Source organism: Macaca fascicularis, chromosome 18, assembly GCF_037993035.2.
Source record: "Macaca fascicularis isolate 582-1 chromosome 18, T2T-MFA8v1.1".
In the NCBI taxonomy this organism is placed as follows: Eukaryota; Metazoa; Chordata; class Mammalia; order Primates; family Cercopithecidae; genus Macaca; species Macaca fascicularis.
This window is the reverse complement of record NC_088392.1, coordinates 58,845,605-58,867,845: the sequence shown is the minus strand read 5'-3', so window position 1 is coordinate 58,867,845 and position 22,241 is coordinate 58,845,605. Positions and strand designations below refer to the sequence as shown.

The 22,241-nt window shown below is 37.5% G+C and overlaps 1 protein-coding gene and 1 non-coding gene across 5 annotated transcripts in view; one reads left to right on the top strand and one right to left on the bottom strand.

Moving 5' to 3' along the window:
• The first annotated feature begins 1,246 nt into the window (after positions 1-1,246).
• LOC123570093 (U6 spliceosomal RNA) lies at positions 1,247-1,356 on the top strand. Its single transcript, XR_006694103.1, has one exon. It is a non-coding gene; the product is annotated as a U6 spliceosomal RNA (small nuclear RNA).
• A 5,998-nt stretch (positions 1,357-7,354) lies between these two features.
• The window catches only part of DSC3 (desmocollin 3), a 52,831-nt gene continuing 37,944 nt past the window's right edge, over positions 7,355-22,241 (bottom strand). For 2 of the 4 annotated variants that reach the window (XM_005586977.5, XM_065533950.2), the window contains exons 13-16: positions 20,788-21,012; positions 18,276-18,397; positions 13,983-14,240; positions 7,537-11,544 (exon numbers count right to left, since the gene is read on the bottom strand). In XM_005586977.5, coding sequence (XP_005587034.2) covers positions 11,347-11,544; positions 13,983-14,240; positions 18,276-18,397; positions 20,788-21,012 — 803 coding nt within the window. In that variant the 3' untranslated portion in view covers positions 7,537-11,346. Of the gene's footprint in view, positions 11,545-11,626; positions 11,670-13,982; positions 14,241-18,275; positions 18,398-20,787; positions 21,013-22,241 lie in introns of all 4 variants that reach the window. The other 2 variants (XM_074022195.1, XM_065533951.2) reach the window with 2 other exon arrangements.

Here is a 22,241-nt window from a genome sequence, read left to right as displayed (position 1 = left end):
TCTCCTGGCTCAGCCTCCCAGGTAGCTGGGACTACAGGCATGCGCCATCACGCCGGCTAATGTTTTTGTATTTTTAGTAGAGATGGGGTTTCACCACGCTGGACAGGCTGATCTCGAACTCCTGACCTCAACTGATCCATCCACCTCTGCCTCCCAAAGTGCTGTGATTACAGACGTGAGCCACTGCGCCTGGCCAATTCGTGTAAAAGCAGCAGGAAGAAAGCACTTACAAATATCTACCTACCACACCTAAATTGCACTGAGCTTTTATGGTGTGTAAAATAAAGCATCTGGTTTTAAATAAAGAAGGGAAAAGTAAAGAAAATAAAACAGTGTATTAACTATGAATTAAGGTACAGCTGAAGTAATTAATAATAAATGGATCAATAATTACCATATCATACATTAGTCATGTTTGACTCCTTCCAAAAACTATCTAAAATATGTTACTTAGACACATACCTAAACTCAGGGGTAGAATTAACTCCCTAGTAAAACAATTTGACAAGTGACCTTACGTCTATTTATAGAGAATGTCAGTAGACACAATTGATACGATTTTTATTATAAAAGTTACACAAATTTCCAAATTTAATCACCTTGAAAACTTTGTTTTAATCTGCTTAATCATAAGGAAGATTGATCCATATATTTGTTTCACAGGCTCCTCGGAGCCTAAATATTTACATCTTTTGCCTTTCTTACCACCGTGTAAATTGTAGAACTGTTGGTGCAAAGATCAAAAGGAAACCTAGACTGAGGGACCAAAAGATGGCATAAAGTTTGGAAGGCTATGTGGGCTCTGTGTGAAGGGGATGTTTTCCAAGCATTGTAACAAGAGTGGATTGACTTGAGGTGGAGTCAAAACATTCACAGGTAATGTAAGCTGGCTGGAGGGAAGACATCAGATCTGAAATCAGATCAGGTTCCTTGCTGTGAAGATATGTTAGAAGGCAAGTTAGAGTTCCATTGTTAGAACAAGATGCCAAATGTTGATCCTGGCAGCTTAGGTTCTCAAGAACACTTGCTGGTTCAGGTCTTTTTATATATTCCCTGTGATATTCCAGAGTCACTCACATAGGGCCTCCACTGTGACATGCAAATAAGGCATCTGGCAGGTGGCAAAGCCGGGATGCAAACTCAGTTCTAACTGTGGGTTAGAACAATGAAGCAGAAAAAATAACACAAAAGAAGGAGGAAGGAGAAGGTGGAGGGAGGCGGATGGTGGGGGAAGAAAATAAAAAGAGTGTTGGCTTCTGCAACACGTGTACTAAAATTTTACATCAATGACACAGAGATTAGCATGACCCCTGCACAGGGATAACATGCAAACTTTGTGAAACATTTCATATAAATTGAAGAATGGGATGGGCATGGTGGCTCACGCCTGTAATCCCAATAACAGACTGGAGTTTGAGACCAGCCTGGTCAACACGGTGAAATCTTGTCTCTACTAAAAATACAAATACGAAAATTACCCAGGTGTGGTGTGTGCCTGTAATCCCACCTGCTTGGGAGGCTGAGGCAGGAGAATCACGTGAACTTGGGAGATGGAGGTTACAGTGAGCCGAGATCACACCGCTTCACTCCAGATTGGGCGACAGAATGAGACTCCATCTCAAAAAAAATAAATAAATAAAAGAATGTTTTAAAAAGCAGAGAAGGCAAAGAAAGAAGATGAAAAGGAAGAGAAGGGAAAAAACAAGAAAACATGTGTACTAACATTTAACCTATGGTGCAGAAACTATGAGAGCTCATGTCTCTCCTCTGCTCAAAACCATCCAATAGATCTTACTTGAAGTGAGATCCCATATCATTATTACTTTTTAAATTTTATTTGTTTGTCTGTTTTGAGACAAGATCTCACTCTGTCACCCAGGCTGGAGTGCAGTAACACAATCATAGCTCACTGCAGCCTCCAACTACTGGGCTCAAGTGATCCTCCTGCCTCAGCCTCCGAAGTAAATGGGCCTACAGGCATGTGCCACCACACTAGCTAATGTATTCAATTTTTTGTAGAGATGAGGTCTCACTATGTTGCCCAGACTGGTCTTGAACTCCTGATCTCAGGCAATCCTCTCATCTCAGCCTTCCAAAGCACTAGGATTATTCGTGAGCCACCATGCCTGGCCTCCCATCTGCTATCATAGTCAATGACCCTACAGACCCTGGCTTCCCACTGTTGCCTTCTTGTCATCTCCTCTCACTCTTCCTCGCTCTCAATCAAGTTCAGTTGCATCCACTTTATTGAACATATCAAGCAAAATAGCACCTCAGGGCCCTTGAGTTAGCTGTTTCCTTTCCCCAGAAATTCTCTGCCCATTTTTACCCCATGCCCACATGGCTTGCTCCCTCACGTCCTTTCACTTCCTTCAGGTCTCTACTCAAATGCCACCTTTTCATAAGGGCATCCTTCAACCATTCTTAATAAAATAAAAACCTGCCATTGTTCTCTATGCCCCTCACTCTGCTTTATTTTTCTTCATATTATTTATTGCTACACGATGTATTATACATGTATTTGTATATTTGTTTATTACCTGTCTCTCCTTTGTTTCTGGGATGCATTCGACAAGAGAACACAGATTTTGACCATTTTATTCACTGCTACATCTTTAGCCTCTAGAACTGCGTGTGCTTGGCATGTGATAGTTCACCAAGACATATTTGTCAAAAGTCGAATGCCTGAATAACTGAGCAATTGAACGAAGAGCCCTGTTTTAGACAACCAACTGAAACTCAGAGAAACTGAGTCGCTTACCCAGGTCACTTGGAAAGTTAAACATTTTTCTCATGATGAGCCAAACAGCTATTGTATCTGTTTAGAACATAACTTGCACTCAAACTTGGTTTATATTTTGTGTGTGTGTATGTGTGTGTGTGCATGTGTGTGCATGTGTGCATGTGTCTGTGTGTGTGCATGTGTGCATGAGTCTGCATGTGTGTGCCTGTGTGTGTGCATGTGTGTGCATGTGTGCATGTGTCTGTGTGTGTGCATGTGTGTGCGTGTGCATGTGTGTGCGTCTGTGTGTGCATGTCTGTGCGCATGTGTGCGTGTGTGCACCTGTATGTGTGCATCTGTGGGCCTGTGTCTGTGTGTGTGTGCATGTGTGTGCACATGTATGCATGTGTCTCTGTGTGTGCGTGTGTGTGAGTGTGTGTGTGTGCATGTGTGTTTATGTGTTGTTCTTCTCTTTGGATCATTGTTCTTTTGTTGCCTTGTCCTCATCTATCAAGACAATAATCTGATTCTGTTGTTAATATGTTTGGTATGCATGTGGATGTATAGACTGGAGATAGGAAATTACTCCAGATCACTGACATAATTTGTTTAATTGAATTACCAGGAAAATCTAGTGAGAAAGATTGGTTAGATTCAAAAATCACAACTTTTTGAAGTACTAGTATAAAATAGCATTTAAAAAAATGTGACAAGTCCTCCATCTGAAGATCTCAAGAGCAGAAATCCTTCACTCTGATTTCCAATTAGTTGAAGGGGCATATAATCCTTGAAATTCAGACACAATCTGTGGATAGAAGAATGAGGAGAATCCTAATTTTAACCTAATAAAATTGTATTTTTATTTCACTCTTGCCACCTGCCTAAATGGGGAGGATGTCAAGATAAAGACAAAAGTTATGAAAAAATAATGGCATATTTTCTACATCGGAATTTGTGATTGATGATGTGATTTGTAGTCTAAGTTAATACATAAATACAATCTAATTCCTTCTAAATTATATGTGATCTTTCTGGATCAAGAGCATGAGGTGACTTGCTTTCTTTTGAAGAGTACAGCATTTCAAGGTTACACTGAGAAAGGGATTCATGTGACACTACTCTGAGACATGGCTTTGTGGATCAGAGATATCCCACTTCACTAAGGTAGAACCACAGAATAAAAATGTGACTAAACCAATATGATTCTAAGAAAATTCATGTCACTTCTTTCTTCTCTACTTTTGTTTTCGCTTTCTATGCCTTATATGCTTAAGACCTTTTTTTATCTTTCCCCAAATAAACTTATATAATATGTATCTGCTTTAAGGTGTCTGTGATGATTCACATTAAGAAAAAAAAAACTGAGAGCTCTCAACATATTAGAAATTTCTGTGAAAGTCTTCTTTAGCTTGGAACACATCACATTATGTCACAGAAACTTGAAAAGTCTATGAGCCATAATTTTAATGTCACAACACAATTCTATAACGGGTAATGCAATTTATATAGAATCAGATTACATATGTACAGGGAGTGAATCTATTAAGGTTAAAACTAAAATCTATCTTTTAATAAAATAAATTATACATTTGTATTGCACAACACACATTTACCTTAAGGTATCTGGAAAATAAAACAACAAAATCAATATAAATTACATGAGAATTCAGTAGCAGAATACTCAGATTCCTTGTGGAATCATATTGCATCTATTAGTTTGAACCAATAAAAAACACTGGTTTACAGCGTTCACAGTGCGCATGCTCCTCCCACTATGGTTGCATTGTGCATGGGAGGCAGAGGCATATTCTCGAACGGGTAAGTTGCAGCTGTAGCTTTCTTCAAATTGGTTTCTGAAGACTCTTTTCTCTTTGAAGTCATCTTTAGTAACAACAGTCCTGGCACTGTCAATGTGTCTGTCCAGCCCCATGTGTCTATTCCTGTTTGTTCATGGGCATGGGAGAGGTCTGAGTCACTGAAGGGTGTGTTCCCCACTTTCTTGTAGAAACTTGAAAAGGAGCCATGCACACTGGTGCCCAGAGGCAAAGGCAGAACAACAAGGCCCTGCCACCTGGAGGACTCACGTGGAACTTACATAACCCACCCCCGTCCAAAAATAAAAAAAAACAACAACAAAAAGTGCAAACCAGTTTATCGCGAAAGGAAATGTTTCTGCCTCTCTGTCATTAATTTCCAGTTGTTCTCTTGTTTGACTAGTGGGTAAGAATCTCAGTTCACTTCTCCTACGTTCCAGAAATTTAGCTTCCTTTATTTTTCTATTGGTCGATTTCTATTTAGAGTCCTAATTGAATCAAAGTAGTGGAGATAAATCTCAGTCTTTTGGGATTTTATTTTCACCCCGATGTTTCTGAGACTGAGTGTAAATTTTGCCTACTCTTATGGGGTAATAAGAGTTCTGGGTAAGGACAGCACCTGGTGTTTGGTCATAAACTTACACAGGTGATCACTGAGGCAGCACTTACTCTGGTCAGGGTCACCTGGGAGCTTCAGACCAGGAATTTCCACGTTAATTTTATGGTTTACTTACATAGTAGCTAACAAGCACTGAGAGGCATAGTTGCTTAAATGGGATGGGAGCTGGGCAATAAGAACAAATCAAACACCAGAAAAGGAAAAAAAAAAAGTGTTACAGGATATTTGTGTGTATTACAATCTCATGCTTTCAGGAGAAAACTAATTTCTTCCCCATCTTCCCAGGTCTACCCCATTGCCCATACTAAATCCTGTGGTCTCTCTGTTCTCTGGAAGGTAAAATGTTGGGCAGCCAACAGACAGGGACAGAAGCTGCTGGGGCGGGGGGTAGTGGGGGGCTCTTGAGATTCAGTAAAGCACAGTCTGGGAGAAAGATCATCTTATATAGAGGCAAATGTGATCATTTCTAAGTAGATTTGATGCTGCTACTTTTTTGGTGAATTTATTTTAGAGCAGAGGCTAGTATTTTAGTGCAAGTCACTCTCAGTCATGAATGTAAAAAGTCTAGGCAAGAACTCCCTAAAGATGTTCAGTGGTGTTACACAGAACGCGTTCTGGCACAGGAATGTAGCATGTTATTTTCAGCAGACATTAACCTCCAGAATGGATTCTATTTTAGACAGCATGCTGACTAACGTATAGAGCACGTTGACAGAAAGATGGATCCATTTAGATAGTTCAGATGTGAACAACAGCAGATTTTCAACTCAAGTTTCAACTTTTTAGAAGGTTTTACCCTTTTGAGTACAGATATCATAATTAGAATTATGCCTGGATTTATAAATTTTTATCCATAAGGTATTTTAAGCTTAAATAAAATTAAACAATTTTAATTTTTCCAAAGCAAAGTTAAACTAATTTTTTAAATTATTTCATTAATATTATTTGAATAGGAATTATTTTCTGCTTATATTTTACAATAAAAACTGAATCATTTGATTGATTGGCCCCTTATATAAAATTAAACCATTTATAGTATTTGCATTGTCAGGTTTCTTTGTGATCATTTATGCTAACCAATTTTTATAGCTGAAAAATTTTTGCCAAGAAGATATGATACTTGTACAAATAACAAGTATTTGTACATGCTGTTATACTTATTGTCAGATCAATTTTTGCTTTACCTCATTTGACGTTCCTTTTAAAAATACGCATTTTGAATTTGAGAGATGACTGATAATCATATTTGTTCCTAAGAAAAGCCTGAACAAGTCCTTTAAGATATTCTAGGATTTCATTCCCAAGTAAAGAGATGCATGAAACGTCCTCATTTCAGTGAAAGAAGCCAGACACACAAAGCCACATATGTATGATTTCATTTATATGAATGTCCAGAATAGGCAAATCCATAGAGACAGAAAAGATATTAGTGATTGCCAGGGAATAATACAGGGAGGGGAAGAGGGGAATGACGGCTTAAAAGGTTTCCTCTTTGGGTGATGAAAATGTTCCAAAACTAGATAGTGGTAACAGTCGCACAGCATTTCAAATGTACTAAAGTCACCGAATTATACACTTTAAAATGGTGAAAATGATGAATTTTAACCACTCATAACCATGTTTTACTAATTTTACCACTTTTTTTAAGTAAAGGGAAAAGAAGGTTCTGAGATTCAAACCTTTGCAATCAAAATAATCTGTCAAATAGAGAAGCCTGTAAACATATTCTGAATACTATTTAATTTTTCTGTCCAATTAGAAACTGAGCCTAATTCTAAATAGTATAAGAGCCAAGAGAAACTGTCTAGGCTGGTATTAACCTTTTTCTTAAATTTAAGAAACATGTATCCTGGAACTTAAAATAAAATAAGTGTTATCAGTGTTCATTGTGAAAAAATCAATACAGAAAGAATAAATTATCAATTCCATTGTCTGGAAATCATGTTTTGGGATTATATATATATATATACACACACACACACACACATATGTGTATATTTGTGTGTATACATGTATGTATATGTATATATATGCACAAACTGTATTTCCCTAAAAAGAGATTAGATATTGTTCGGTAGTATATCCAACTACATAATTTTACCAACTACTCACACTTGTAATTATTTTACTATGTGCAGGCAGGGTTCTATGTACTTTAAGTATATTAACTAATTTAATCATCCAATGACCCCATGAGGCTGGCATTGTTCATTGATTTTAATGAGAAAGCTAAGAGAAGAAATAAGTAGCCTTTCAAAGGTCACACAGAAAGTAAGTGACAGATCCAGGATTCATATCCAAGCATTCTGGCTCTAGCATCCATGCTTCTCAACCATTATGACCCAACATTCAACCAAATCAATACTGAGGGACATGTGAAATTTATCCAATATTTTGCTATTACAAACAAAAATCCAATGAACATTCTTGAAGCCATACACAAAAATAATGGTTACAATAGAAGTTACTGGAATTGAAATTTTGGTTCAACCTATATTAAATTTTAAGGCTTTTGATATAACTAATACATTTTTGAAATGATCAGTCTTATGCTTGTGGGGGAGCACACTCCTGCATTGGGAAAAGATTCACTGTGAAGCACAGAGCACCTTTATGGTTGGATCATCTTGCGATTAAAGTTCAGGCATTATCTATCCTGTAAGTGGCAGAATCAAGACTGCAATATTGACTGCTTTTCTTTTTAACTCATGTTTTCCATTGACTACACTGCTCCTCAAAGTAAAACCCCTGTGTCAGTGTACTATTCATGGAATACTCTGCAATTGTAACCACCTTCTAATACTTTTAATACCCAATCAAAATTTATTATACATATGTATACATAGATACTCATTTGTAGAGTTGTGCTTCAAAATAGTGATCTCTTCCCAACATTACAATATATATTAATGATGCCGACAATTTGATAATGACCCATTGTCCAAAATATTCCCCATTAGTATAACAAAGACATAATTGAGTATTTCTATTTCCATGCCAGCCATAAGCACAATTTTGCAATGTGATCATCTTAGAATTATTTAATCTCTAAATACAGCAAAAACAAGAAACCAAGTTAATGTTGTTTTATTACATCCCCCCATATCTGTAAATATTACTTTCCACATCCAATTTCTGCTTATTTTAAGCAGCCACGTTTCTTTAAAAGCAAAGGAACTTCTTTTAACAGCAATATTAAAGCTCTGTTTAAAACGTTGCAAAACAAACCCCACTGCATTTTAGACAGCTGCTTCCTTATAAAAATAAGAAAAAACCAATCTGTACATTTACATAAAAATTCCAAATCATTCACTGGGGGAGAAATGAAAGCTTTAAAAATATATTTTCTTGCACACTGAAATACCATAAATTTCACCTTACACATATAAGGAAATAATAATACTACATATGGGAAAGTCAAATAAAACATAGAAATGAATCCCTGAAATTAAATTTTCATTTGAGATAAAAGAATTGCAAATTAGGGCATACATGCAGACCAGGTGGTTTTCGGCATGTTCAAAGAACAAAGACAAGGTTAGAGGTTTTATAAACAGGGAAGTGATACTGGTTGCTCTTTGAGAAAGTTTGTCGGCCCTAGTAAGGTCTTGGGGAGGTGGCACGTTTTGATTGGCGAGTGAGGGAGTGCGCAAACCACAGTGGGTGTTTCAGTAGCCATTAGATAAAACTGGCTTCTGGTTACAGTAGACAATTTCATCAACGAGGCTTGCAGAGAACTCCATTCTCAGAGCAATATTTTGTGCCCTGAGTTTTCTCCCCCTGGCTTCTCTACTGTCTTTTGGTTGAGTATTTCAAGATTGATCCAATTCACATGATCAACTTTCACACATGTTCAAAATGATTACATTAAAATAAGAAAACTTTAAACGGAAAATAAAGCCAAGCGCGGCGGCTCACGCCTGTAATCCCAGCACTTTGGGAGGCCGAGGTGGGCGGATCACGAGCTCAGGAGATCGAGACCATCCTGGCTAACACGGTGAAACCCCGTCTCTACTAAAAATACAAAAAATTAGCCAGGTGTGGTGGCGGGCGCCTGCAGTCCCAGCTACTCGGGAGGCTGATGCAGGAGAATGGCGTGAACCGGCAAGCGGAGTTTGCAGTGAGCCGAGATCGCGCCACTGCACTCCAGCCTGGGCGACAGAGCGAGACTCTGTCTCAAAAAAAAAGGAAAATAAAAAGTATAAATCTAAAACACATATACTTCAGGGTCAAATTAGAAAACAAAAAATGTAGGAATAAATCAGAATTTTAGATACCCATTTAATTCATAGACCTTCTTAGTGCCCAGAGGGAGGGCTACAGAAGGAATACAGCAATTCCCATGAATGCCTTTTTTGTTCTGCACAACCAGTTCAGGCTCATCCTGCAAATGCCTTCAGACTCATCATTCAGTCAGCTCTGTCTCCTTGATTTCTCACTCCAAATAAGGTTAGCCATAGAGAAGAGGTTGGCTGATCCCTCAGCAGACTCAAATGGCAGTTGCCATTGGCCTGGGAAAGGAAAAGGCAGTGCCAAGCCTAGGAAAAAGTATGAAGTAGATGATGTTGCCTTTACTCTCACCCATAGTCCTTGTGTCCTCTCCTTGCCCTAGAAGGCCTGCATCTTCATGTTGCCCTCTGACTTCCAAATGCCTTACTTAGGCTGCTTTCTCCTAAAGTTCCCTCTGTTCTAAAATGACAACTTGATCTTTTTCTTTTATACATTCAAAGTTTCTATTTCTTCTATTATTTTAAAATTTCTCTGGAGAAAGCAAACTGATTAAAAATTAATTCGCACTGAAGGATGGTGGAAAACCTGGAGTATTTGTCACTTAAGGGAATCTCTGCTGGAGGTGTTGCTGACAATGTTAGCAGAAAGCTGAAAGAAGGGGGCCCACGAGGCCTAGCTCTCCTTGATTCACGCCAATACCACTCAGAAGAAGGGTGGTAAGGAGAAAAATGAAATTTTGTAGCTCTCAGGCCCTGATCAGGTGTCAAGTTTGTGGGGCTTAGGCCTAAGGACACTCAATCTCCCCAGGGTGCTTTCAGTGAGATCCGCCCCTCAGCTGCCCCTAGCCTCTATACTCTGGGAGGACATGGTTATTTGGTTCTAAATTAAAAAGATGTTGGTCAATATAAGAGAGAACAGAAACAGCAATAGAGGATTTAACTTCAGTAAAGGTAAGTTTTAAAATGTTTTTGTTATTAGCTCCCCAAAAAAACACCTCATCTCTGGACCCTTGCTACCAAAAATCAGGGAACCCTAGCTACAGCGAGTATTCCCAAGTTTGCTACTAACTTGTGGATACAGAAATCTTGAAACAGACTGCAAAGCAAACCTACTGTTCCATCAGGTTCCCTCTTTCCTTTCCACAGAAACCAGAAAAGTTTAATTTGTTTACAATTTTAAACAAATTACACAAATTGGACAGGAACTATTTCCTGACAGACTCAGTTATAATGCAGCATTTAAGAGCTAGGCCTAGGAAGCTCTCTCTTTTTTCTATTGCAGGACAAACTATACCCCAGCCTCATTTCAAGTTTTTACAATTTTCCTCTTTGTTTTCATTTCATTTTAAATGTTGCATTGATTAATAATAATATATGTACACACATTTTTTTCCAACTATATTCCTATGGAAAATTGCTACTTCATGGGGCGCTTCAACAAATTTTGCCTCCAAAGTCAAATGAATTTGGTAGTGCGGTAGAGGTGAGTCCCTATTCTTTATGAGCTGCAACATTTTTAAGTTAATTCAGTCTTCAGTGTTTCTTTTCCAAATTTTTCTTCACATAGTAATACTCAATATTTCTTGTTTATTTTTTAAACTATCACTCTAAGTGAATATATAATAATGTGATATTAGCATAACTTAGCTATTGTTGGACTAATATTTATCTAACATATTTATTACTAAAATATCTGTTTAAAAAAAAAAAAGAGCAGATGCTTTAGAGACCTTAATTTCAATGCTGCAGCTTGAGATTTACTAGTTGTCTGTTTTAACATTTTTCACTTTTTGGAAAAGATAAGCAACAACATGCTTAAAAAATATAAATTGGTGAGTAGCATAATTCAAAATTGAGAAAAAAATAGTCATCATCTACATACATGTTGAAATTGAACTTTACAATATTATTTTTGGAAACCTCCAGAATGTCTGGCAAAGACCTAATTGTAGCACTGTGACATTATCTCTTTGTGCATGCTTCTGCTAATGTAATAAATTTGGGTTCCAAATTATTTAAAAAGTCAAGGCCGTCTTCTTCCTGTTTTTCACTGCAGCAACCCACAGAACCAGCTGGAGATCCTCTTCCCTCGTAGTTATAAGTAAGGACATAATCTTGGGATGGCATGTGGTCTTCATTCCGATTACATCGATGCAATTTCTGTAAAATTTTTTTAAAAAATGAATTGTATTATAGTTTTAAACAACTTAAATATATGAACATAAAATTTATTTTTATTTACCTTTTATGTTTAATTTTTAACCAGTGTGTCCTCTAATGGATTCCTACACACAAAAAATGCACATGATTGGTCTATATTACAACCATACCATAAAGTCAGTATAGTTTACATTTCTAATAATCCATATAAGTAAAAAATTATGTATACAAGTGTTATATTTAAGTACATTCAAGTTATCATTAAACGCTTATCCCTAAATTTTATACACAGAGGTCAGGTTAGTCCAAAAAATAGAGACAATAGTCATACTGGTTGGGAGTTTGAGATTGGATGTCAAACAGTCTTGGTTGTGAGTCAAAGCTCTGGCTTTACCAACTAGCTGTATGATTTTGGACAAGTCACCAAATATCCTTTAGTCTCAGTGACCACCTAACGAGATTATTTTAGAAATTAATGACAAAATAATAATGCATAATACACATATTATGCCCAGCACATATTAAATGTAAAATACATTTTAACTAGAATCACTATTATATGCAGTCATAAAGTAGGTAGGATTTACCAATTTAACTTCAGAATCAAGTTTCCAAGATACCCAAAACATGGCAAAATATATATATGCACCAAAAAGTTCAATGAAATTAAAAAGAATGAACATAACCCATATTGCAAAAACGGGGCTTCTGTAATAAAGAAGCCAGGCATTCAGCCACACCTACCCTGTCTGCCACTGGCCTGTCTGCCAACTCATCAACTGCCATGTCTCCTCCTTTTCCTCACCTGGGTGCCCACTCCTTGCCTATGTGGAGCTCATTGGCATGACTTACGTTCTTTCTTCATGACGTTGTTAGCCTTACCTCCCATTACCTGGTGTGCAATTGAGGAACCCTCCTAAGACTATGTCTTAAGCTTCACTCCATCTCAACCTGATCTTACATGAATACTGACTGTCTAGAAGTAGAAAAAGAATTAACACTTGAATTTGACCCTCCAAAATGCTATGGATACATAACCTACAGCCCTATACCAGAGTATCACCCATTTGCATTCTATCCAAGGATGAAAGGTCCACTGTTTGTCCTGCAATGGCACTGGTATCCTCTGATAAAAGAGGTAAAAATTTAGTTCAGAAGAGTGTCTAATCCAGTGGCTTTCTATCTAGCTGCACATTTGAATCATCTCAGAAATGTAAAACAAAAACAAAACAAACAAGAAAACCCAAATTCATTAAATAGGAATCTTTTAGAGTAGAATACAGACATCAGTATATTTTAAAAACTTCGTAGTGGATTTTGCCAGACCCAGTGGCTCATGCCTATAATCCCAGCACTTTGGGAGGCCAAGGTGGATGGATCACTTGAGACTGGGAATTGGAGACCAACCTGGGCAGCATGGCAAAACCCCCTCTCCACAAAACATGCAAAATTTAGCCAGGTGTGGTGGTCTACACCTATAGTCCAAGCTACTCAGGGGGCTGACATAGGAGGATCACCTGAGCCCAGGAAGTCAAGGCTGCAGTGAGCGGAGATTGCACCACTGAACTCCAGCCTCAGCGACAGATCAAGACCCTGTCTTTTTTTTAAAAAAAAAAAAAAAGAAAGAAAGAAAGAAAAGAAAGAAAAAAGCTTCCACTTCATAGGGGATTTTGGTATGAACAGAAAATTCCTTATTTTAATTCCTTCTTTCTTTCACATTCTTGTTTTCCTTAAAATAAAAGCACTTTACATTTGCATGGTGCTTTGTATATTTAAAACATGCCCTGCAATGGTGATGATAGTTAATAATAGTATATTGTATATTTCAAAATTGCAAAGAAAGTACACTTCAAATGTTCTCACCACAAAAAAATAAGTATTTGAGGTGATGTGTATGTTAAGTGTGATTTAGTCATTCTACATTGCAGACATAAATCATAATATCACTTTGTGCCCCATAAACACATTCAGTTATATTTTGTCAATTTGCAATAAAATAAAAAATATATAAATCTTGCTATTTAATCTTTATGCTAAAACTGCATTCAAATGTTTCTGTTTTCACAGAGAAATACAGATTTCATTTGAAAAGTTTATCATTGTGAGGAAGTAGAATTGCTTTCACATTCTTCTATGTCAAAAGGGTTCATGAGGTAAATACACAACTAAAAGTGAGATGTTAGTGAAGAATACTAAAAACCTCCAATATTTATGGGATTCTATAAATTAAGTGAAATATGACAAGTGAAATAAAATCTCTTTTAAATTAAATAATGTAACAAAATCAAAGAGCACAGGAAAATGAACAGAGCAAGCAAGAGAGGGCCCACAGAAAAATACGGAAAAGCAGTTTCTGAAAATATATGTTAATTTGAATTTTCTACTTTTCTCCATTCAGAAGTTTAAATTTTAGAGTCAAAACACCTAAGGAAACTCACTTCACCGAGACGGGGCTGAGTAAAACTGTGCCACTCCGAGTAGGTGTATCTGCAGTTGTCCACCTCCGTGTGTCCTCCCCTGCAGGAGTCCAGGGTGTGATGGTGCCCAGCCCCCCGGCAGGATTCCAAGGTCTGATGTCCTCCTTTCATCATTTCAATGGTTTCCTGTCCTCCATTTTTCATTCCTGATCCCACGGTGCCACAAAAACCTTGGCTAGAGTTGTTGGCAGTCTGGGTCATAAATCCATTGGCAGAGCACTGAAATAATAAAATAAAATAATTCATGTTGAGAGCAAATGGATTCTAAGTTGTCATGAGAAGGCAAAGGAGAGAGGACATTTATTCAACCTTTTTATTCATTCATTCATTCAACAGACATTCATCAGTTTCTGATTATGCGCCCAGATGCTGTCTTCATTCATTTTGTGCTGCTATAACAGAATACCCAAGACTGGGTAATTTTTAAAGAACAGAGGTTTATTTCTTACAGTTATGAAGTCTGGGAAGTCCAAGATCAAGGAGTTCACATTAAGCGAGGGCCCATCCCATGGCAGAATGTGGAAGGGCAAAAGAGCAAGAGTGAGAGGGAGAGGGAGAGAGAAAGAGGAGCAACAGGGGACTGAACTTGTTTTACAATAAGCTTTCATGATAATAAACCCATTCCCACGATAAGGACAGTAATCCATTAGTAAGAGCAGAGCCCTCATGATCTAATCACCTGCTAAAGGTCTCACCTCTCAACACTGTTGCATTGGGGATTAAGTTTCCAACACATCAGCTTTTAGGGACAAATTTCACCCATAGCAAATGCAAAAGCCTAGGGATATAAACATAGGCATAGTCTCTCGATGGCTCCAAGAAGCTCTTATTCCAAGGAGAGAGAAAAACAAATACTTTAAGAATGTGATTACTCTACTATGTAGGTGAGCACAAAATGTTACAGGAGCACAGAAGTAGAGCATTAAAATTCAAATCCAAACAGGGTAAGTGAAGTAGACTGGAAAAACTCTGAGCTAAGAGACTAGGGACTACGAGGAGTGGGACAAACAAGGCAACCACTGCAGAAGGTTCTGGAGGCAAAAGGCAAACAATGTCCTTCAGGGGTCCCCAACTTCAGTCAGTTGAGAACAGCTACCACATAAGATTGGCGTTGGGGGGAGGCTAGAGAGATTATAAAAGGCCATAATATATAAAGATCTATATGCCATGCTAAAAAAAATACTTTATTATGAGGATTATAGGGACTGTGAAGAATTTTAACTCATTACAGAGAGAAACACGTTTCAAAAATATCATTCTCGGCAATAATGTGGAAGAAAAATAAGACAAATTTAGTGTCATGGAGGTCAGATGGCGGTCACTGCATCTGATCTGATCTGATATTCCAGGTGAAAATGATAAGGATCGGCCGGGCGCGGTGGCTCAAGCCTGTAATCCCAGCACTTTGGGAGGCCAAGACGGGCGGATCACGAGGTCAGGAGATCGAGACCATCCTGGCTAACACGGTGAAACCCCGTCTCTACTAAAAATACAAAAAACTAGCCGGGCGAGGTGGCGGGCGCCTGTAGTCCCAGCTACTCGGGAGGCTGAGGCAGGAGAATGGCGTGAACCCGGGAGGCGGAGCTTGCAGTGAGCTGAGATCAGGCCACTGCACTCCAGTCTGGGTGACAGAGCGAGACTCCGTCTCAAAAAAAAAAAAAAAAAAAAGAAAAAAAAAAGAAAATGATAAGGATCTAAGCCAAGGTAGAAGCAGTCATGATTGAAAGAAGTAGGTGGACTCCACAGAGAGTCTACAAGTATCTAGATTGATGAGGCAATCAAGGACAGAGTCAGAAATTATTCTTTTGTGTTCCATGAAGGCAAATAGGTAGATGGTACAACTCACTGAAACAGGGAGGAAAGATGTGCTTGTGGGCAAGAGGAGAGTGAGCAACTAAAGTTTAGATACGGTAAACTTTAGAAACATGTGGGATGTCCAAGATGAATATATGAATATGCGGATTTGGAACTCAGATGAGAGCTTTGAGCTGGAGATATAATTCTGGGAGTCACTCCCAAATAGGTGATAGTTGAGGCCATGGGAATAGAAGACCAATCCCGAGAAAATTGTCAACCAAAAGAAAGAAGGGCTAAGGATAGAACCACAAGAAAAATCACATGTTAAGGGGTGGGTAAGAGACAGCTGTGACAGGCCAGATCTGAGTAGCCACTGAGACAACAGAGAAAACCAAAGAGGCAGGATTCTGAAGCCATGAAGAGAGAATATGATAAGGAGTGGGAGCAGCCAATGGTGTTAACAACAACAGAAAAATCACAGCAAGGTAAGAATGGGTTCAATTAAAGTATAAGTGTCCATTGGATTTAAGTGAAAGAACAGCCATTGATCATCTTTGTCGAAAGAATTTCCAAGGAGTGCTGGGTAAGCAGGAAGTAGTATCATAGAGAAATCAAATATAGTTTTTTCTTTCCAAAAGTTCAGTTTGAAAAAAAAAGAGAGATTTGGAAGGAATTAGAGGATGACAAAGAGTCAAGGAAATGCTTTAAAATGAAAATGTCTTCATTGAACATTAGCTTAATACTGGAACTTCACTCCAACCCTCTGAGCTATAGGACAGAAGTTTAGTTACAGTGGTAACCTCGACATGTCAGTTTTCATTACAAACAGTTACATTACTTTCAGGGCAAGAACCTCCATTACATTCAGGTTCCTTTGTGCCACCTTCTTATCAATTTAAATATTTTTCTACTTAAAATGCAGTCTTTAACTAAATTGAAAGATTTTTCAAGTGCAGATGATTTAATGAACCTGAAATATATCTACAAAGTCATATTTATATTGCCTTAGAAAAAAATACCAGAAAAAAAAATTGAAAAGTAGCCATTTGGTGGCAGTGCTACCCTATATTTTTTTACTTAGGTTGCTGTTACAATAAAATTCAATTACAAAAAAGGAAAAAAGCTCTCCTCATTATTAAATCTTCTTGATGGTACAGTTTTGTTGTAATAAACACAAGTTCAAAGATCATATTTCTAAGTGGATAAAAGAGGAATTTAAAACAAACTAAAGCAATGCTGAACCTACAGAGCCAGCTTTCATATTTTCTATTCTCTGCTCCTTTCTGTCCTCCTACAGCCGCATTTCCCAAAGTTCATTCTCACAGGGTATCAACAACTGCTTATCCATGTCAATAATTTCCAAGTTTACTTTTCCAGCCCTGATTATTCACCCAACTCCTAACCCCATGTGCATGCCTTCAAATGAAATTCAGATCCAAAGCTAAAATGATCACTTTTACTCATTGTATTAAAGCAAGTTTATAGATTCAAGAAGAAATTTTATGTTTTTGTATAAATTAATATTTCCAAGCTCCTTTTAGAAGTGTTCCTAACACAGAACAGGTAAATATTGTGAAGTGGCCACTCAATATAATCAGCTCTAACATTAAATGGCAAAGAACAAATATTAAGTAAAAGTCTTATAGGTTATGCTGTTTTCCTCTCCTTTAGCTATTCTCACCATCTCTTCACTTTCAAACCCTTCTTATTCTTTAAGTTACCAAATAAGCTGTACCTCTTGTCACTAGCCTTTCTGGTTGATCCAAACCACATGAGTACACTTAGGTATCACAGGAATTTTTGAACGCTGACAGTGCTTTATCATATTGGTTTATTGTCATGTTCCTATTTTGCTTTTCCATAAAAGTGGGATCTATTTCTCATAAATAAGTTGACATATTTTTGAGGAGAGAACATGCCTTGTAAGTACTTTTGTGTATATATATATACACTTCACACAAAACAAGAAGCATAAAAGCACCTCAGAAGTCCTAAGAAATATATAAGGAAAGAGTGGCAGTAGTCTTCCAAACCCCTCTCCCTTTCTTTTAGAAATATCTCATTGATATTTTCCTAGTTAACTTGAGAACTTTTAGCAAGCTTTTTTCCCCATTATAAATGGTTAACAAGTTACATGAACAAATTATATCTGGAAATATACATTGTAGGGTGCAGGCAAAACAAATTATTGCTATAATAAATTCTCACCATCAAAGAACAAGTTGAAACTATAACACTAGAGTGCAAAAAAGATAACTAAAACAATACGTCTGGATCACGAAGTTTAATAAATTACCACTATATAAACATTTGCATATTGACAGACAATATTTATGCCTACTAAATCTGATTCAATTAAAAATATAAATTAACTCCTAAATTCTGAAATGAGTTTATGAGGATGAATTAAATAAATTATCAGAGATACAAATACATATTTATTTAAAAGTTACTTACCACTCTATCATCTCCAGGTGCTTCTGTGTTTGATATAATTAAGTTTTGCTGTGCTAAATCTTCAGGAAAACGTTTGCCTTTAGTTGCACCCAAAACTCCACATACTAAAGTTAGCAATACAGCTGAATTTAAAAATAAAAATAAAAATAACTTATTTTAGCATACATAGAATAAAATCATCATCATTTATTTCTTACGACCTAAGGATCAAAGTAGAAGATAAAGCCACTAAGCATGGCTTCCCATGAATTATCTTGGCTGTTCTAAGTTAACATGTCACTAGCTAGCTTAGATTTTAGAATCAGAAGCAATCATCTGTATTTTTTTTATTATATCTCTCTAATTGCTTGAATTCTGCCCATCAAAATAAAGTACTTAGAATTATGAGTTAAACAGTACATAAAGAAAAGAAATCACCAACATTTAAGACAAAGACTTGGAAAAAATTTACTGATTCCCCCCAAAATAATTTCCCCACATGAAAATGTAAAAAGAGAATTGTGTACAAAAAAACATGAAAAAGACAGACTGCTTTCCTAGAAAAGATTTATCTTACTTGAACCTACTTTGCATCTTGCCTATTAAGAATTCTTATTCTAAATCATAATTGTGGGAGATTGAAAATACATGATAATTAAACTAAGAATAATAACAACAATTCTTTCAGTCTAAAAGACCCTATAGTGCATTGGCAAAATCCCCAAACTCAGACCACTACATATTTTTGCATGGCCTATGAGCTAAGACTTTGTATTTTTAAATGGTTGAAAAAATTCAGAAGAATAAGAGTTTATAATGTGAAAATTACATGAAATTCAAATTTTACAGTCCATATGTATTGTTCTATTGGAACACAGTAATGCCCATAATTTATATATTTTTATAGCAATGTTATTGTTTCAGGGACAGATTTGATTGGATACAATGGAAAACACATGGCCTGCAAAGCTTGACATATATACTACCTGGTCCTTTACAGAAAAAGCGTGACAACTCTTGCCTATCCTACATGGCCCCACACTACCTTTCTGGCTCCATTTCCTAATCCTCTTCCCTTTGTCCACTCTCACCACACTGGTTTCCCTGCCACTCCTTGGTTTCTCCAGACATAATCACAAATTAGGGTCTTTCCATTGACTTCCCTCTCTGACTGAAAGTTCTTGCCCCAGGCATTCCACCTGGCTAACTCTTTCACCTCTTCCAAAAATCATTAAAAATAATCTTCTCAGGTCTGACCTCTGTATTGAAAATTGCAATCACTGGCACCAATACCCCCCTCACCAACACACTCCATGGCACTACAGATCCTAATTATTTCCCTCTCTTTTTTTCCTCCATAGCATTTAATTTATTCATTAACTGTCACAAGGCAGATTGATTGTTTTTGCTTGTTCGTTTGTTTGTTTGACCTTCCCTATTTTTCCTAAGCACCTAGAACAGTTTCCCGCCTACAGTAGGTATTTGATATATGTTTATTTTTTGACTTGATGAAAAATAATGAACACATTAGAAATTTACTATGTACTGTTCTAAGCACTTCACATGCATTACCTTATTTAATACTCAGTGCTACACCATATGGTAGGCTACTACAATTATTCCTTTTACAGATGAGAAAATTGAAGCACAGCTAAGTAATTTGTCCCAGGTCACATGGCTTACAAGCGATGAAGCCGGGATACAAACCCAGGCAGTCTGATTCCTGAGTTTTTTGCGCTTAACTTCTACTCTTACCGCAAAACAAAGCTAATCTAGGCTGGAGGAGGTTAACAGAATTTAAAATTGGCAAGATATACCCAAGAAGAGATACTGCTGAGAACAGAACATCTCCCATAACTCTGCGGCTGAATGGTAAAAAGATACGGAATGAAGCCTGTAATCCCAGCACTTTGGGAGGCCGAGACGGGCGGATCACGAGGTCAGGAGATCGACACCATCCTGTCTAACACAGTGAAACCCCGTCTCTACTAAAAAATACAAAAAAACTAGCCGGGCGAGGTGGCGGGCCCCTGTAGTCCCAGCTGCTTGGGAGGCTGAGGCAGGAGAATGGCGTAAACCCGGGAGGCGGAGCTTGCAGTGAGCTGAGATCCGGCCACTGCACTCCAGCCTGGGCCACAGAGCGAGACTCCGTCCCCCCCCCCCCCCCCAAAAAAAAGATACGGAATGAAAGTAGTTTTTAGTGGACTTTCCTAAGGCAGAAATTTTAGATTATTCTATTTAGCCCTAAAAGGAATGGCACTGGAACCAAGAAATAAAGGCTATCTGTTTGTCAGATTCTGTGAAATCTAAGGAATTTTCAAAAATTATGTCTAAGCATAAAGTCTTTTATCTCAAGAAGGATCATGTTCCCTTCACAGAAAATATTCAAACAGAACTCAGGTAATAACACAAAAGGAACTTGGAAAGAGACTCACACCTGACGGATGCTTGGACAAGATTATTTTTTAAAGATCTTTTCCCGCACCTAGATTTGTTATATATATTTTAAGTTCAAGAAAGTGAAAATACTTACAAAAGAGCAGTGCTATACCCAGTAGTATTGCGAGGATTGCCCATTTTCCAAGTACTACTCCTGCACTCCTTGAAGTCACACGACACTGAGCTGGATGAGTACACTCACATAGATTAACTCTCAATAATTTTGTTGCAGCTTGGCCGGCCCTGTCTTTTACAGTAATAGGAATGGTATATTCTTGAAATCCAGCATTTTTCTGATATGAAAGACGGGCAGCTGTGTCTGAAAGAAAATAAAAGAAGTTTATTTTTTAATGATCATTTATCATTTAGCATTTGTTTCATCACGCTTGTTTTTGAAGGCATCATTCTCAAGGAACTGCCTGCCACATGAAAGTAAATAAAAATGGAGGACTATCTTCAACCCTTTCAAACTCTAATATTATCTTATATATGTTGTCCCTTGTAATTCCTTAGAAAGGAGCCCTTAAGAAATAATTTGGCATTGGAGTGGCCCAGTAGTGTTCTAGTAATGTTTATCTATACCAACTAATAATGTTAGGTTGGCTGTTAACATACGCTTCAAGCATTTTTCTCCAGTACCAATGTATCTACAGAAACAAATAGTTTCTGAAGTTCACATTCTCTTATCCACTGACCTTCTAGAATTTGCACATTATTCATATGGATAAGGTAATTTTTTCAAAGCACAATAGATTGTTTACAATTAACGCCTTGTATCTGGAAGTAATCTTAGTACCAGAAGCTAATTAATGTCACTCAGGCTACTTATAAGACTTACACAAAACAGAAGTGTCTATATAATAATTCACTTTTACCAACTGTGATAGTCAATTTTCCCCAATAGTCTTGGTCTGTTATTTTAATGACCATATTATCAACTAACCAAAAGCTCCACAGAATTTCAATGGCAGTTACAACCTCCTTGAGTTTTTATAATAGAATAAGTAAAATGAAAAAGTAGCATAAAACACACCCTGGAAGTCATCTGGAATTCCTAAGCCTTAATTAAATGCTCTGCTGTAGCTGTAAGAATTTCAAAGATTTTGGCTGCACCTCGTACCTGAAGGCTCCCTAGAGGAATATGAATTACCACTTGGGTTTACTTAGGACCACTCAATACCACACTGTATCTAAGGTAAGATCCTTGAAATCCCTCCACTCCCTCAAGACAACAAGTGGAGCCATAGTAATGTCTTATTCACAGTAGTGTATTTGCCTCTGATTTTCCTTCACTCACCTATGCTCCCTTCATATTGTCCTCCTGTCACCAGTGTCACCTTTAAAAGATGTAAATCCTGGGATGGCATTGCCTTACTTGCACATTCCCAATGCATAACTGCTGTTGCCTACTGTACCAAGGTTAGTCCTCTCAGCCTGGCACACAAGGCCCTTCACCACCAGATTCCACCCTTTCTTCCACCCAACCTCTTGGCATTCTTACTAAAACCTTCTAAACTCTAATGACATGGATGTACTAATTCTTCTGGT